General features: G+C 39.1%; 1 protein-coding gene across 1 annotated transcript in view; it reads right to left on the reverse strand.

Moving 5' to 3' along the window:
• Positions 1–15,823, reverse strand: part of LOC121503872 (protein tweety homolog 2-like) — a 68,595-nt gene that overhangs the window by 36,216 nt on the left and 16,556 nt on the right. The window contains exons 3-4 of the mRNA XM_041778445.1: positions 9,735–9,846; positions 1,866–2,086 (exon numbers count right to left, since the gene is read on the reverse strand). Coding sequence (XP_041634379.1) covers positions 1,866–2,086; positions 9,735–9,846 — 333 coding nt within the window. The remainder of the gene's footprint in view (positions 1–1,865; positions 2,087–9,734; positions 9,847–15,823) is intronic.

Genomic DNA, 15,823 nt, shown 5'->3' on the forward strand with positions numbered 1-15,823 from the left:
GGCAACATTAGCAGTATTTCTGCTGTTTGGGGCGACTGTGGTTCAGTGGATAGAGTCAGCCGTCCCACATTAGAAAGGTCCTGCAGTCACATGCCGATGCAAGACACTTAACCCAAATTGCTGCCGCTGCTGCTTTGTCAGTGGCATATAAATGTGTGATCCACCATGCGACTTTGAGTAGTCATAAGACTAGAAAAGTGCTATACAAGCTCAAGTCGATTTACTGTTTATTATGGTGCTGGACTGTTGTGGTAGAGATGAAGCTGAGCCAAACAGCAAAGCTTCCATGTACTGGTCAATCTGCACCAACCCTTAACTATGAACATGAGCTTTGGGTACTGTCTTTTTGAGGTCGCGGATACCAGCAGTTGTGGGTGGCTGGGCTCAGCCTTTAGAAATGGGGTGAGGAACCAGAAATAGAGCTGCTGCTATTTTTCACTGACTGATTGGAAGCCATTCAAGATGGTTTGGGCATCTGGTAAGGGTGCCTCCTGTGCATCTCCCATTGGAAGTCTATAAGGCACGTCCAACTGGGAGGAGACCCTGAGCTCACTGAGGGGATTATGTCTCCTTTTTGGCCTGGGAACACCTCAAGATCCTCCAGGAGAAGTTGGAAATGTTGGAAGAGGGATGTCTGGATGAACTTGCTTAGGTGGCTACTGCCAACACCAATATGAGTCATGTACAGTATTTCATTTCAAATCTCAAGGCCTTTTGCCTAATAGTGTGTGAGGCAGAATTTGTATGCCATGCATGCAAGGAAAGGTCTGCGTAATTTGCACCTATTGAGAGAAAATTAGATTTATGTCTGAATGAATTAGAAGTGCAGTGTGACTTTCCTAAATTAGACTAAACATATGTTTTATTTGTTGAATTACACTGAAATGAGGCTGAGGAATTAATAGCACTTCTCTGTTTAATACATTTTAGAATGACAGCTTTACACTTTGCGATTTGCTCCAACTAAATCTGCAACCCACTGAGACACACATGACTTATGGGCTGAATTTGATACAATGACATAAACTTAGATGTCTACAGAACCTCCATGCATACACATACATCCCCATAAGCCCTGATTAACTTTGTGTCTATAATGTAGAACTATCAAACCAGCCCTGTGGCAGAAGGTACGATGCTGCACTAAATCTGTCTTCTTTTAGTGTCTCCTCCCAATTTAGTCCAATTTACTCTTACAGTACAGTAATGAACCGGTGGCAAATGTGAAACATCACACCATAACGGCACTATGAAGTTTTATGTGCCCCAAAATAAAACAAGCTAGAGAAGCCATCAAATTACTGTCACAGTTTGTAGCAGCAGCAAGCCTTTGCAGCCACATAAATTAGTCCACATCTCCTGAATTAATGCTGGATATTTTATTCATTTGGACTTCTTTGCTGTCGGTCGGGTCTGTTATGTATCTCTTGGTTTATTGAATTTCACTTTTGGCCTGTCAATGCTTTTTGACAGTTTTCTTTTAAAAAAAACATAGATCTCACAGAGAGAGCCACATCAAAATAATCATTGCAATCAATGTGAGTCATGGCCTGTGATAAGGAGATCATTTATGGACTAATAACCACTCTGCAGAGCATTACATCCAGTGAGAGCAATAAGCATTCAAGCTGAAACTGCACAGTGGGCAACACGCTCAATTTCAGCTTTCATTTATTTAGCAATCAGGAAAAATAGCTTTTCCGGTCTGTGTTCCGGAGGGGAGATCAATAAAATCCCATCTGCTGTGTGTATCGTCTGGACCACTTACGGCCTCATTCTGAGCAGCGTGTTTACTCCAGCCACACACATACACACTAAATAAATTAATGTCAATCACCCCAGGGAGTAGCTAAGGCGCCACCTACCTGTAATACTCAATGAAGGCTGTTTGGTCAGCAATAGCTGCCAAATCAACACTGGCTTTGTTGATATCCGGCAGGGTAGTCAGCTCACGGATCACGTTATTGATCATGAGCCGCATGAAGCGCAGTGACTGAAGGTAGTCAGACCTTGCGGCAAAGATTTCATCCAGCCGTTCCAGGTGTAGTTGGAGTCCACTTTCCACATTACCCACAGATGCCGCAACCTAAAATAATAAAATGAAGATAAGAGAATAGAAAAAAATAGCAGATAACAGAGTAAGGGAGCAGGGCGAGCGTGAGACAACAGGGTCAGAAGGAAACAGGAACATAAATAAATTCATAAAAAGCAGATATTCATAAAAAGAAGATTGAAAATATATAGAGAGGTGAAAGAACCAAAGGAGCAGTCCCTGGAGAAAAGATTAACTTTTCTCTTCAACCGTGTGTTTCATTCAGGTAAACAATGTTAGAGTGGAATACTGATAACAATACCGCGGAGGCCTGTTATCACCAGGGTCTTTGATAGTGAGAACAGAGTAGGTGAAGGCATGGTGGAATAGAGTAAATACATTTACTTTTCTGTTTGAACAAAAGCAATGTGATGCAGTAAACGCCCGCACTTTCACAGCATCAATAGGACTGAAAACAGGTCAATTTTAGCTCGATGCTGACAGGGGAAATTCTTTCTCTAAAGTTATATTTCATTGAGAAGCAAAGGCCCAGTAGCTTGACCCACTTGTGCTGATATATAAAAATCCCATTGAAGGTGCAAACACTATAAAAGCAAAAGTTTGCATCAATTAAAGGTAAAGATACCAACATTTTAACATGCTAATAAATGGTCCAAGAGGAGGATATACTGTAAAACTTTGAAGAAAAGTCCATCTCTTATCAAGACCTTATAAGTGGTGCCTGCTGAAGTGGGTATACTCTGAACTTATACCCCTTAATTTTTCCCATCCCGCAAAAAATAACCTCCTTGTGTTAGGCAATGACATAGAAGACCATTGTAAATAATGTGTTCACTTAAAAATGGGCCTTAAGTTCTGGCAAATTGTCACTAAACTTCTGCTGCCTTAGGGATAAAGGATCACTACGAAATTAACAGCCAAAGCAGAGCAGATTTTTCCATCATCAGTGGCCCAAAGACAACAGAATGAGACAACTGTGCATTTTGAGTTAACAATGTCATATTCCTCAGCCTTGTGTTACAAAAAGGCACCTGTGGTGAATTTAATGTTGCCTTTGCCATCCTAAGAGAGTATTTAGAAGGGGCTACTCTATAGAGACTTATAAATGAGTACAGTTGTGTAACCCTGCACTAGACCACTGGGCCTAAATCCCTTATATTAGCCTGGTAGGGCTTCACATTTTGACAGATGAAGGCAAGTCTAAGGAAGAGCCCTCTGGAATTATTGTTCAATATAAAATTGTTTAAAAATGAGGATAAAGAACCCAGCAAAACATAAAAATAAAGATGATTTCAACATCCCAGTTAACAGACAGTTTTGTATCCTCTTTATCTAATAGATGCCAGGGGTAGACAAATATCTAAGGGAGTTATGTCATTCCCAGACATCCCGCTTTGAGAAGGCTTGCATTTAGGAGTTTGTAACGTGGAATGGAATAGTATCAATCAGGAAGCAAACTGGTGGAAGGAAGCACAACAAACCCAGCCATGGAAATCACAGTAAATGTGAAGCATGAGTCACATGGATATCAGAAATGGAGGATCAAATTTTGATTTAACAGTTACTAACAGTTACTTCATTTTGGAGCTGAAAATGTGTGAAGATATTATTGGGTTCAACTGTTCAAATTACTGGTTTGTGGCTATTTTTAACCCCTTTTCATTACTGTTTCCACCCATTTTAACCAACTTATTTCACTTTTAACCCATTTTTGCCTCTTTTTACCCAGCTTTGCCAGTTCTAATCCATTGTGCTCACTTTTTAACTGCTTTTCACCCTTTTCATGCCCATTTTTAACCTTTTTGCATTCCTTAACCCATTTTTGCAGCTTTTGTCCTATTTTTTTCCCTGTGTAACCACTTTTCACCACTTTTCTCCAGCATTTTCTTGCTTCTTTTAACTCATTTTTGCCTATTTCTACTGCTTTTCTTTTAGCAATTAATTTATTATTCGTCCCTTTAAGTTATTTTAGTTTCCTCTACTTTGATGTCAAACGTTTATGCAGCTAATGGCTTAACTATAAGTTTGACATTACTTTCCAAATTGTTTCGTCATTGTGCTCACCCACATTGTTAACATTGGCAACAAAAAAAGGGTAATTCTGTTTTCAGAAAAAGCTGCATTTGCTACTGCATAAATGAATAAAATTGATTTTGTGTCTCTTTGATAAGAGTGGTTATTATTCAGGTTAAATTTGCTTCACAATGGCCAATGATTTTCCTGACCTCCATGGGCCCCACGTTTGGCTGGGCCCCAGTAAGTTGTTCCCTTTATGCCTCCTTATGGGCAGCCTTGAATGGGAGTAATTGGGGATAAGGGTTTTGCCCAAGGATACACTGACATATGACTTTAGGAGCCGGGGATCAAACTCACAACCTCCCGATTGCAGGACGACTGACTCTACCTATTGATCCACAGCCACTTACTCTGTAGAAACACTCAGTCATTTTTAGTGTGCATCATATGTGGGGCCGGGGGCCGGAGTACAGGAATCAAGCATTCAGTGTTTTCTCAAAAGCCCTGAATCTTAAAGATTGGTTAAAAGTTTGAGTAACAATGAATAAATGCAAAAGAAACAAATAATAAAATAGCAATGCACAGATGCATTGGTTTAACATCAGTACTGGCTGATATCAGCCCTGTTAACAAGGCCACCGGCCAAACAATGCAGCATGAACAGATATCAGTTATCAGTGTTTATCTGTTGTGACCACTTTATTTTATCCTGGCATCTGGTAGCTGCTGGATCATAAAAAACGTTTTACAGGGCAGAGAAAGTGACTAGTAAGGCAAACTGATCTGTTTTCCTTTTCAAATGCGAGTGAAAATGTTGAAATACTCGTAGCCACACTGACAAAATCAAGCTGTTTTTATAGCTTCTAACACACTATGATGTTAAAAGTGTAGTTTACTGTACTGAATTTGAACTTTTTCTGCATTTTCAAAAATAAATTTACATCTGGAGCTACCCATTTTACTTTCAATATTTGCCTTCAAAATGAATAGGGCCACTTATAAGCTTTAATTGTGTTACCTAGTTTCTGTTCTTTAGAAAACTGAAATCAGTCTTTTCTTCCTTTTATAGGAGGTAGAAGTAAAACGTGTTAATCTTTCACATGTTAGTTTCACAAAAGTGCATCGATTTGTTGGCATTATTCCAAACGGCTAGTGTGCACATCTGCCTGATAAGCAGATTTCCGGTGACGCATGTCTCCAGACCCTCCTAAATTTGAGTTGAGCTCACTTTTTGGCTCCACTCCTTGTCTGCACACTGACCTGAAGGTTAGTAGACTATAATTTTCTGTTATGCAACAACCATATTGATTACAATCACACCCCACCTTTAACAAATCACAGCACAAAGACAGCACAGATTGTCTCATCTGACTCTCTGTCACAATGCATATAAACACTTTTACTTTAAGGTCAGAGTTTGTACAGTTTTATGAAGAGAGAAACAATCCTATCCACAGCGTAAATCTCTTAAAGGACCTTACACAAATTTAGTAAAAGCACCCTAGTTTTACAAAGGACACACAAATACACCACCCACACCAAAATGACTTTGTTATAACTTTCTGTTTACTTTAAACTGAGTGGGAGGCTCCACTAATTCTGTTAAGATGTTGCTTTTTTTCTTATCCAAAGCAGTTTGCCACAGTCTTAGCTCCTTTATCTCTCGTTTCCTCCATTACATTCATGACTTCTTAAACACCTTCAAGTACTCTGAATAAAACTGTTCGTTCTCATGCAATGAAAACTCACCACAAAGGAGACAGAAAAATACATCTCAGTCTCCTTGACACTTTAACATTCTTGATTAAATTCTACTGAGTGTATGCTTCTGATGGTCTGTAAGCAACATCCCAGAAAGAGTATCCATGTGGAGATGATACGGGGCCCATCCTCCACTCCAGCTCTCCCAAGGGGGGGTCTGATAATGTATAGGATTGCCAGTAAAGTGCTCTCACTCCCCACCTCTATGTTCATCATCTCTCACAGCTCCTGCCACAACAGCCTGAATCTTATCTGCAAGCCTGTACGCTTGAGTGTGAGAAATGGGATCCGTCAGCTAGCTGCTGTGGGTGATCCACATTTTCCCTAATCTGGACCGTCCCGTCTTCCCTTAAAATGGATTAAAGCTCACTTTAACTGAAAGCGGGTCACAAGGAGGTTCCTCCATATTGGACACGCCTGTTTAATGAAACTGAGGCTCTCAGCTGCAGAACTCAGAGAGGCAATTCTCATGCAACTGAACCCTTCTGTTCAATGCCTCTGGTGATTTAATATATCTGAGATCAACTGTGATAATAAAGGAATATATGATCACAGTAGTTTAATTTTAAGAAAGGTAATAGTGCAAGGAATGGCACATTCCAGGGACCCTATGGAGCAGAAAGTAATATTTTGTTAGCTTTTACTTCAAAATGAGGAAGAGCTGTAAGTTACTGTAAGTGGGACATTACATTAAAATGTGCTGTTATGGGTATGGATTTTTCAAATGGAGTTTTTAAAGCTCCTGTGAGGAGGTTGTAACTGCTTATGAAATGGACTGAAATTTATCATTAACTCAAAAAGTTAATAAGGCAATCAGAATGAAGATTCATCATTTCTAGAAAGTTATATCTAATATCTGAAACTAGTGCTGCAGGATAAGCATCAGCAAAGGCAGGCTGTTAAAGTCATTCTTTAATATTTTCAATGGCAAAGGCCATCAGTGAGTGATATGTTTAAGAGTCGATACTCTGTTGACAATTCTTATGCCTCTCTAACTCTGAAAGCCGAGGCTGGAGGCATTACATATCTGAGGTGTCCATCCATCTGAGCCACTCTTGTGAACACAATATCTCAACAACTCTATGATGGATTTTCCTCAGACTTTGCACACTAGTTCATCCTGGCTGAAAGTTGAACTGATTATACTTGTGGTACAAGGTCAGCATAATTGGGCCTTAAGGTCAGGCCTCAGCTACAACATTTCTACAAATCACACTACAACAGTCCTTTTTGATCGATATCACTGTCAGGCAATTTTCTAACTCAGGCAAATAACTAAAAGGCATGATTTTTTTTTTTCCTGAAGGTGCATACGCTTGGTAATGTATACTGTGCCCAAGCACATCTGACCCCAAAGTCCAGTTTACTTGACCACTGGGAGAACTCCATACTGCACTCAACAGGACACTTCCTTGGCCCTGACACAGATGGAGGCGGTGGTATGGTATGATTGATTAGTGAAGCTACTCACTTTGTATGAGCCTTTTTTTTCTCTGATGGAATTCTGTAGAAGTATGACCAAAGCTTTTCTCCTCATCTGTACATCCAAATGAACAACAACTTTCTTTCATTGATGAAACAGATGGTCACAGACCATTGCTATGGATAACTGGCCAATCAGAATCAAGTATTAACAGAGAAGCATAACAACATCGAATGATGATTTTGTAATACAAGAGTGATGTTTGATGTTCTCAGCTCTGTGTTCACACCCAGAGAACACTGTCTGCCTCACTTTGTTTGCTCTATGTATCACTCAGAGGCTCAGACATGTTTCATGCTTACACTCCTCATTCTTTAACTGTTAGCCCTGCTACCACTTGAATGGAGAGATACAACACTGTAAACTACTTTGAATGGGTGATCAACTAAGGGCTGCATATCTTGATGGAGATCAGTCAGACTATCAGGAGCACTTTGCTGAAACAGAGGGAAGAGTGGGGGATGGGAAGCAGTGGGATTTGCTCTAAGAGACCGGAGTTAACAAGTAACAACTGCTTGAAGTTTACTCTGAAAGTTGCATAGTATACCTTCAATATCTTTCAAAACAAGGCAACAAAGCAATCAAAGCAATCACTGACAAAAGCAGGATGGTACTCCCCCTCTATAACTTAGTATGATGCCTCAGAGAGTGTGAAAGTGCATATTTCATGATAAGAGCCTTAACAGGAAAAAAAGTTGTTATTTCGAGTCACAAACCGCGTAGCAGCATCATAGAGGAGAGAGATTTTCTCCTTTTTATGCCTGAAAATCTGAAATGGACCCAATGTGTGAAATACAGCCAAGGAAAAGTGCTTAACATCTTAAGGTAGAGCAAAGGAATGAAGAGATCGTGTTAAACCAAGTTAATAGAAACACACATGAAGGGCCAAGAAAAGATTTGGTAAACTAATAAAGATAAGCGGACAAATTACCCTCTCAACAAAACTAAATACAGAGTAAAGCAGCTTTTCTTTACAGAACTGGCCAAGTCATCAGCTCTGTAAGCGGAGCAGAGCAGAATGCATTACATTCAGATATGATTTTAGAAGTGGGAAAGCCTTTGCTTCCCAGGGGAACATGTGTGTTTCTAATGCAGATGCAGTATATCATACTACGGGATCAAATCAATACCGGGATGTTGCAGCGAGGGGAAAAGTCAGAAGAAAGGATGTGAAATCATCAAAGTTGAATTCCTTTTGCTTTCTGTTGCACAAAGAAATTGCTGTACTGCAAACGGCACCCCTTCTCCAGGTTATTTGTTACACCAAAGTGAAACTAATGCAGTCCAATACAGCGGGCCTGGTGTGAATGGTGCCTTTATGAAGGTTATACTTTTCAGTTTAATTTTGGAACTGCTTTAAAGAGGTGCTGATTCAACTTAATGGTTGTACTGAAGGATGCGGGGCGTGACATTACTGAACTATATTGCATTATACTGAGATTAAAAGCAACAGAGGCAGACAAAATAGAGCTTCTAAATGACCGTTTACTGTTTCAACAAGACCTAAACTTTTAAACTAACGCATATATATAGGCTGTAAAACTGGCAATCAGGGGTGTTTAGTGCACACTTCATGAGCATCCATTTATCCATGACCTAAATTGTATCATTCACATCAATGTGTGGATCACAAATGGATTAAATGTAAATCTTTCCCATGTCCATATTAGTCATAATGAGCCCTCGCATTTAGAGAGTGAACATAAATCTCTTCTGTACATACATTAATACAATATGTGCACATATGAGGCCCCTTAAGTGGATGTGAGGCACTAACATGGCCGTTAACGCACACAGAAACACACATTTACAGTACAGATAGCGAGAGAGCGTGAGATGGAAAGGGGGAGAGGCTTAACATCCATTAACGCACCGCAGATGGGAGTTAATCCTCTTCTTCCTCATTGTGAGCACTGCTTCTTGCAGGGGCCTTGTTCTGAATTTTCGTGCACCCCCCCCCCCCACACACACACACCCCCACACGCACACACACTATAAGCCTCCCAAATAACTTCCCTGAATGCAGGTCAGGAGTTGTATAGAGAAGAATCCCTATTTACAAATCCTGAGGCAGTAGCAGTCACCTCGATTCCTTCACGCTGACAAAAAGAGGATACGGACCCCCTGCGGGGAAGTGCTGCTCTGAGACAGATGCGCACCCCCTGTTATTAGAGGTGGGGTTCTGGTGTCTACCAGCTGTAAATCACTGTTTTTAAGTACAGGGCTGTTTTGGCTTTGGCTTAAACAAAATTCAGTGATCACATAAAGTAAGGCAAGAAAAATGAATTCCCATCACATTATTAGTCCGTTAACATTGGACTCATTTACTGTAAAAGTGTTACTAGTATCACTGAAACACATGTAATGATAATGATGCTGATCAGATTGTATTTTGCACAGAGCTTGGCTCGCTTCCCTCACCAGATTGTTGATGCCACCCAATGTGTGATTGGCATTGTAGAGCGAGTAGGTCAGCTGGTACACCCCATCATTGGTCTCACTGTTTCCATAGAAACCCACTCCTACAGCAGAACTGTGAAAAAAAAAGAAGAAGAAGAAATTAATAAATAACAGGAAGTGTTTGTTTCATGACGGTACTTCTTGATTGTGGGCTGTAAAGGACAAGTTAGACTCAGAAACACTCTTCATTATTTCCCAAAGAGAGGAAAACATTGAGGCTTAAGGGGAAATATGTACCACACCAAAGGCTTTATGTTGTTTTTCATAATCCTTCTCTTATTTCTGAATATTTATTATTTTACACTCACAGACTGCTTCTGGCAAATGGGAAACTTTAGAAAATAAATAATTCATAAATTAAAACATCTTTGGTTCGACATTATGTTGTATGAATGTGTGATTCTAAGTAATTTCATCTTTTTACAACGTCTCAGATTTCTTAATAGTCCAGAAGGCCAACAAATCTGCAAGCTCATGTTTTATTTGCTGCGACAGATGTGTGAGTATTTTACAACAGATTTTCATCTGACCTGGTTTGGGTCAATCACAGCTGTTTATCTCATGGGGGCGGATTTAAGAAAAACAGGCATTTTTGTAAACAACAAATATGGCAAGAACCAATGTTGGACCTTTTTAATCCACTATCCCATTAAAATTTAACACACTGACCAGTAGTTGATGCAGTACAACAAGGGACAGAAAAGTGTCCCACCAAAAATGACTTTTATGTTGAAGTGAAAGCTCTATATGTTTGAATGTAGAAAAAGCATGCAAGAAAAAAACTCATAGGATTAAAAAAAAAAAAAAAAAAAAAAACCTGCAACATTTTGCACAAAAACCTAACTGCTATATTTCAGTCAGGGATTTGAAACAACCATGCTTTATATTGCAATTAATCACTGGATTTACAATTAACCATGCTGAATCAAGGTTTTTTTTTTTTTTTTTATTGATTTGGATTTCAAAACCAACGTTAAACAGCGATAAACACTGAGGAAGACTTTATGAAGGTTATACTTTTCAGTTTAATGTTGGAACTGCTTTAAAGAGGTGCTGATTCAACTTAATGGTTGTACTGAAGGATGCGGGGCGTGACATTACTGAACTATATTGCATTATACTGAGATTAAAAGCAACAGAGGCAGACAAAATAGAGCTTCTAAATGACCATTTACTGTTTTTTTCATTTACTGAGGAAGACTAAGTCGAAACACGTCTGTTGTGCCTTGCTGCCTTGAATAAAACTACCAAAAAGGACTTTTTGAGTGCTGACACTTCTCCTTTCTTAGTAAGTCTTTTTTCAGATTCAGATTCAGACAACTTTATTTATCCCAAAAGGCAATTCAGTTTTTGCAGTCTACCCAGAAGATGCTTCTGGTCGCACGCTGTGTCGGGCACCTTAAAAAAGTTTTTTTGTTTGGAAGGTGCTCCTTTCTGTGCTTTTTCTGAAAACCAATGTTAAAGTCTAGATTTACAATTTGAATGGTTTCTTTTGAGTTTCTAGAACTGGGAATCAAATAATTTCAAAGAGATGTTACCCCAGTGTAGTCTGAAACTATGACCTATAGTACAGGGGAGACTGCTTCAAAAGGCTCAAGGCCTTTGCACACCAAGTGTGTTTTTGTGCAAGTCATTTGCAAGAAATATTTTTTCTAAGCATGTAACAAGTCAATGCAAGCTTTCACATCAGCAGCATAATTCTGCCCTGTGTAATAGCAGCTGATATTTTTTTTTAATGATGTTTGAATTTTTCAAAGTTTCGCTCTGACGAGCACGCACCCGACCAATCAAAACACTCGCTACCGATGGTAGAATATTTTTTAGACAGACAGACAAAATTGCATCACTCCTTATGTGCACTGAAAGGTGCATCAAATTGTCTCCAAATTGTTTGCATTTTTGTGCAGTTGATTTGCATTTTCCTTAATGTTCAAAAGCCTTTAATCTGTGAAATATACTGTTTAACACCTACATGTTTTAAGATATATAAAAATATAAAATGTAGGAGTGCATGTACAAAATGACTCAATGAAGTGCAATGATAATGTGTCACCATGTGAGTGAGTCAGCCTCCTTTTCACACACATTTAACAATCAACATCACAGGACAGGACAAAACATGATCAAGTCAAGTGACCATAGTAGTCAAAGCTACCACGGTGGTAACCTTTAGTAAAAACAAGATATAAACCACGATTAATAAAAGCAAAGTTAAAGTAAGATAAAAATACATGGATCAGTGAAAAGTAATAAGTAAAAGATATATCTTCAACAACTATAAAACACGGTAGGTGAAAAATATAGAAAAAGACAAAAAAAAGAAGAAATATGTTTTACAGTTTAATAATAGACAATAAATTACAAAGAATTTTACTCCTTCAACATTGAATCTGTTTTGCTATGACTTGTTTAACTCATGATGGCTGCTGGGATAAAGCAATTCTATATGTCTTGGTTTTGCAGGCTGGTATTTTATACCTGCAGAGATGAAATTCAGCGTGTAAAAGGTGGGAGTCATCTTTGAAAATCAGCCCAGCTATCCACTGTATCCGTCTGGTTTACAGAGATGTTGCCTGTGATTCAGTTTGTCGCTTTGCAAACAGCTGGTTTTGGACTCAAAAGCAGTTATTTGTGAAATGGGAATGAAAATCTTGTTTTGAAAGGCTACCCTGACAAACATTTGTACAAAGAAGAATATTTTGTTAGATAAAATCATGCTTTTGTTCTCGTAACCCTCACACTCTCCTCCAAAAGCTGTGCACACAAACAGAACATGTGTTACCATATGAGCTAATATCTAAGGTCTGAGCTGGGCTTGCATCAGGTGACCATCAGGTCCTTGGTCATCTCTCTTACTAAGGCACTTCCCCCCCTGATTGCTCATTTTTGCCAGCTCTTGGAAGAATCCTCATTGGGCTAAACTTTCCTTTCCTGGTAGTTCCTTTGACGTCATGGCTTGGTTTTGCTCTGATATGCATTGTCAGTTGTGAGGCCAATCTATGGCAGGCAAACAAGCTTTTTTGTTAGTAGCTGTACTATTTAGAGACATTTGGATTATTTGGTGGAATTCAAAATGAACCCTGAAATTCAAGGCTCATTTTTGAAGTCATCTAGTAGTCAAGGAGTATGTCTAAATGAAGTCTGGCAATACCTCTCCTCCCATATGACTCATTTTTTTCCTCCTAAGAGCCATATGGGCTTGGATGTTGTATCAGAGGAGCTGATTTCTGAAAGACAAACTTTTCACATTTGTCATATTTCACCCTGTAAGATCCCTCTCTCATCCCTTTATTCTTCCATCTGTTTTGTTTACCCTTTTATCTCACAAACAGATTGTGAAAGAGAGAAAAAACTTTTCTTAGCAGTAACTTTGAATTTAATTTCCCATTCACGGCATAAAAGAAACCCTTAGAAATCTGTAGCATCTAAAAAAAAAAGAAAAGGTATCAAGAGTGTTTGATAGAGGATCAATACTGTGCATCTTCTTGCAGCGTGAGCCTTTGTTATAGAAATGATTGGTGTCCTGACCTCAGATTCAGCTAACTCCCACTGCTAAGAGTCTAAAATGATATATTCTCATCATACTAGATTGCATTGCTAGAAATAGGAAGATTTTAGTAACACTTTCCATGAGCTGTCTCTGCCATCAGAGGATCACCCACATCAGGAAGTGAGATCAGGAGTGTCGTTTCATGGATACCATATGCACACTAAAGCTTAATAAAGGGTACTTAGGCCTTGTTTACTTTCATAGTGACTCATATGTTAGGGACTTTTAACACCATCTGTGCTGCAAAACCACAAAAGAAACAAACAAACACAAAAGCCCCCCTAGCCCATGTTAACACTATCATCTATGGAGGAAGTTAGTTAAGTGCAAAGACAGGACGTGGAGTCTTATTTTATTTCCTGTTACATCCTGCCAGGATGCGTGTCATATGTCAGTGTGAATGCTTTAGTGTATTTCTTTTTGGTGTCTGCCAGCATCCTGTCACTGTAACCTTGTAAGTATAATGAAACCTGCTGCCTGTCTCTTCCATTAAACCCATTCCCTCCGGTTATGATTAGGGGCATTTGGGGCATCGTCGGCACAAAACGTGCCCGAGCAAAAAAGAGAGAGAATTACAGTAATCCTTACAATGCAAACGGCAAGGATGTGGTTGTAAAAATGTCTTCATTCAGCTGGTTAAAGAAAACTAACAATATGGCTTTCTGCTTTTCAGGGCAGTTATGTTCCAGTTGATATGCTGCGGCATGGATAATGAGCTCTATATTAACCCTGAGACTAACCCAGTGACATGTCAGCAACAATAAAAGCCCAGTAATGACACAGTAATGAAACTGTAATGACACAGGACATCAAGGGGCAGTTTAGCCTCCAGGGAAGCATTAGTGTTTTTGTGGCTGTAGAGAAAGCTGTCGACCGCAGCCAGAGGTGTTAAAAGAAACCAACACAATACACGACAAGGCTCCAGGATATTTAGAGTCCCTGTTCCTCCAAGGATGGATTACCCCACAAAAGGCAGCAACAATTATACCTCAGTATTCAGATCATGTTATGAGCTGAACAAATGGCCACGCTGAATGAACAAGTAATAACAGATAAATGCCTTGATTCAGTGGAGACCTGAGCACCGCTGCTATAATAAACTGTATCAGAGCTAACAGAGAGTGACACTAGGAGGGAGGCTTTTTAGAATATTAGATTTGTTTTCTATCTTTAACCTTAATTTACCCCATTCATCCTGCTGGGCTCAGAAATAATCACCCGGAGAGGTGCTGCAGCTCTTAAATCCTCTTTCCATTTAAGTTCTGCCGTGGAGCTGAAATATAATTCTCCTTGAATATAACGTGGAATTAAAATGAAATGTGAATCACGATAAACAAATAGATCTTTCATAAATGAGGTGAATTCTTCCCATTTAAACCAATCAAATCCCATGACCCAACATTTTATTGAAAATATACTGAGTGCCAGGTTATGTAAGTTTTGTGTTAAATGCATCTCTTTGTGTTTCAATGGAAGCATTCCTTACATAAATAACATATTTTCAATTCAGCTACATCTGCAATAGCTTGAAATGTGCATCAATAAAACACCCAAGCATCAGGATAAACCTTTAAAACTCCCAGTGGAGTCATTTGTCTTTTCTTGAATGTTGCTGTTTTGTTTTTTATGTGCCTAAGTTAATCAAACACCTCATTAGAATTACAAAACACTAAAAGCTTTAAGTATTTCTGCAATGATATGCCATAAGAGTCACAAAGACCTCATGCAGTAATGGCAATGGGGCAGATCTACTTGAGAATAGCTTTATGCGCAGCCTTTAGCTTTAAAAATGGCAACAAAAAGATTGCACCTAATCCACAGATCATGTGCAAAGGGGAAATCTACTAAACTCACCCAAAATGTATGCAAACTACTCCACTGAGCAAACAGCTACTGTCCCATTCACATGTAGTGCCAGCTCTAACACGCTAGCATGAACACTAGAGGTGGTGCAATTTAACACCAAATGAAAGCAGGCATTAAAATCAATGCTATTTCTCTCCCCCCATCTTGCATCTTCTTTCTCCTCTTCCCACCTCAGTCAGTCATAACTGTGTATCCTTAGATAAACTTTTTATATGCAGCAATATGCTGTGGAACTCAATATATGGTTCAAAAGTTAACTTTTTATAAGTTATATGTCTCTTCTTGTTGTATACGACAAGTTCAGTCTTCGAGGGTTAAAGTTAATGTTCTTAGAACTTAGAAAAAATGTCCACTTTGACCAAAGAATGAACTGATTGGACTTTGAAGGGTCAAAGGTCAAGTTCATAAGGCCTCATCTTAATTCCTTACTTGGGAATGCATTATCTCATTAATGCTTTGTATTTGCTATGTGTTTCTTTTAAACTGTTTACGAACGCCCACTAAGAAGGCCTGCATAGAAACCAAGGAGATCCAATCTGTGGGGGAGGAGGGGGACGGGGGAGGGGCAGATGTGCACAAATGTATTTTTCTTTTAATTCTCTGTTGTGTGCAAAGCACTTTGTGCTACACTGCA

Source organism: Cheilinus undulatus, linkage group 21, assembly GCF_018320785.1.
Source record: "Cheilinus undulatus linkage group 21, ASM1832078v1, whole genome shotgun sequence".
NCBI lineage: Eukaryota > Metazoa > Chordata > Actinopteri > Labriformes > Labridae > Cheilinus > Cheilinus undulatus.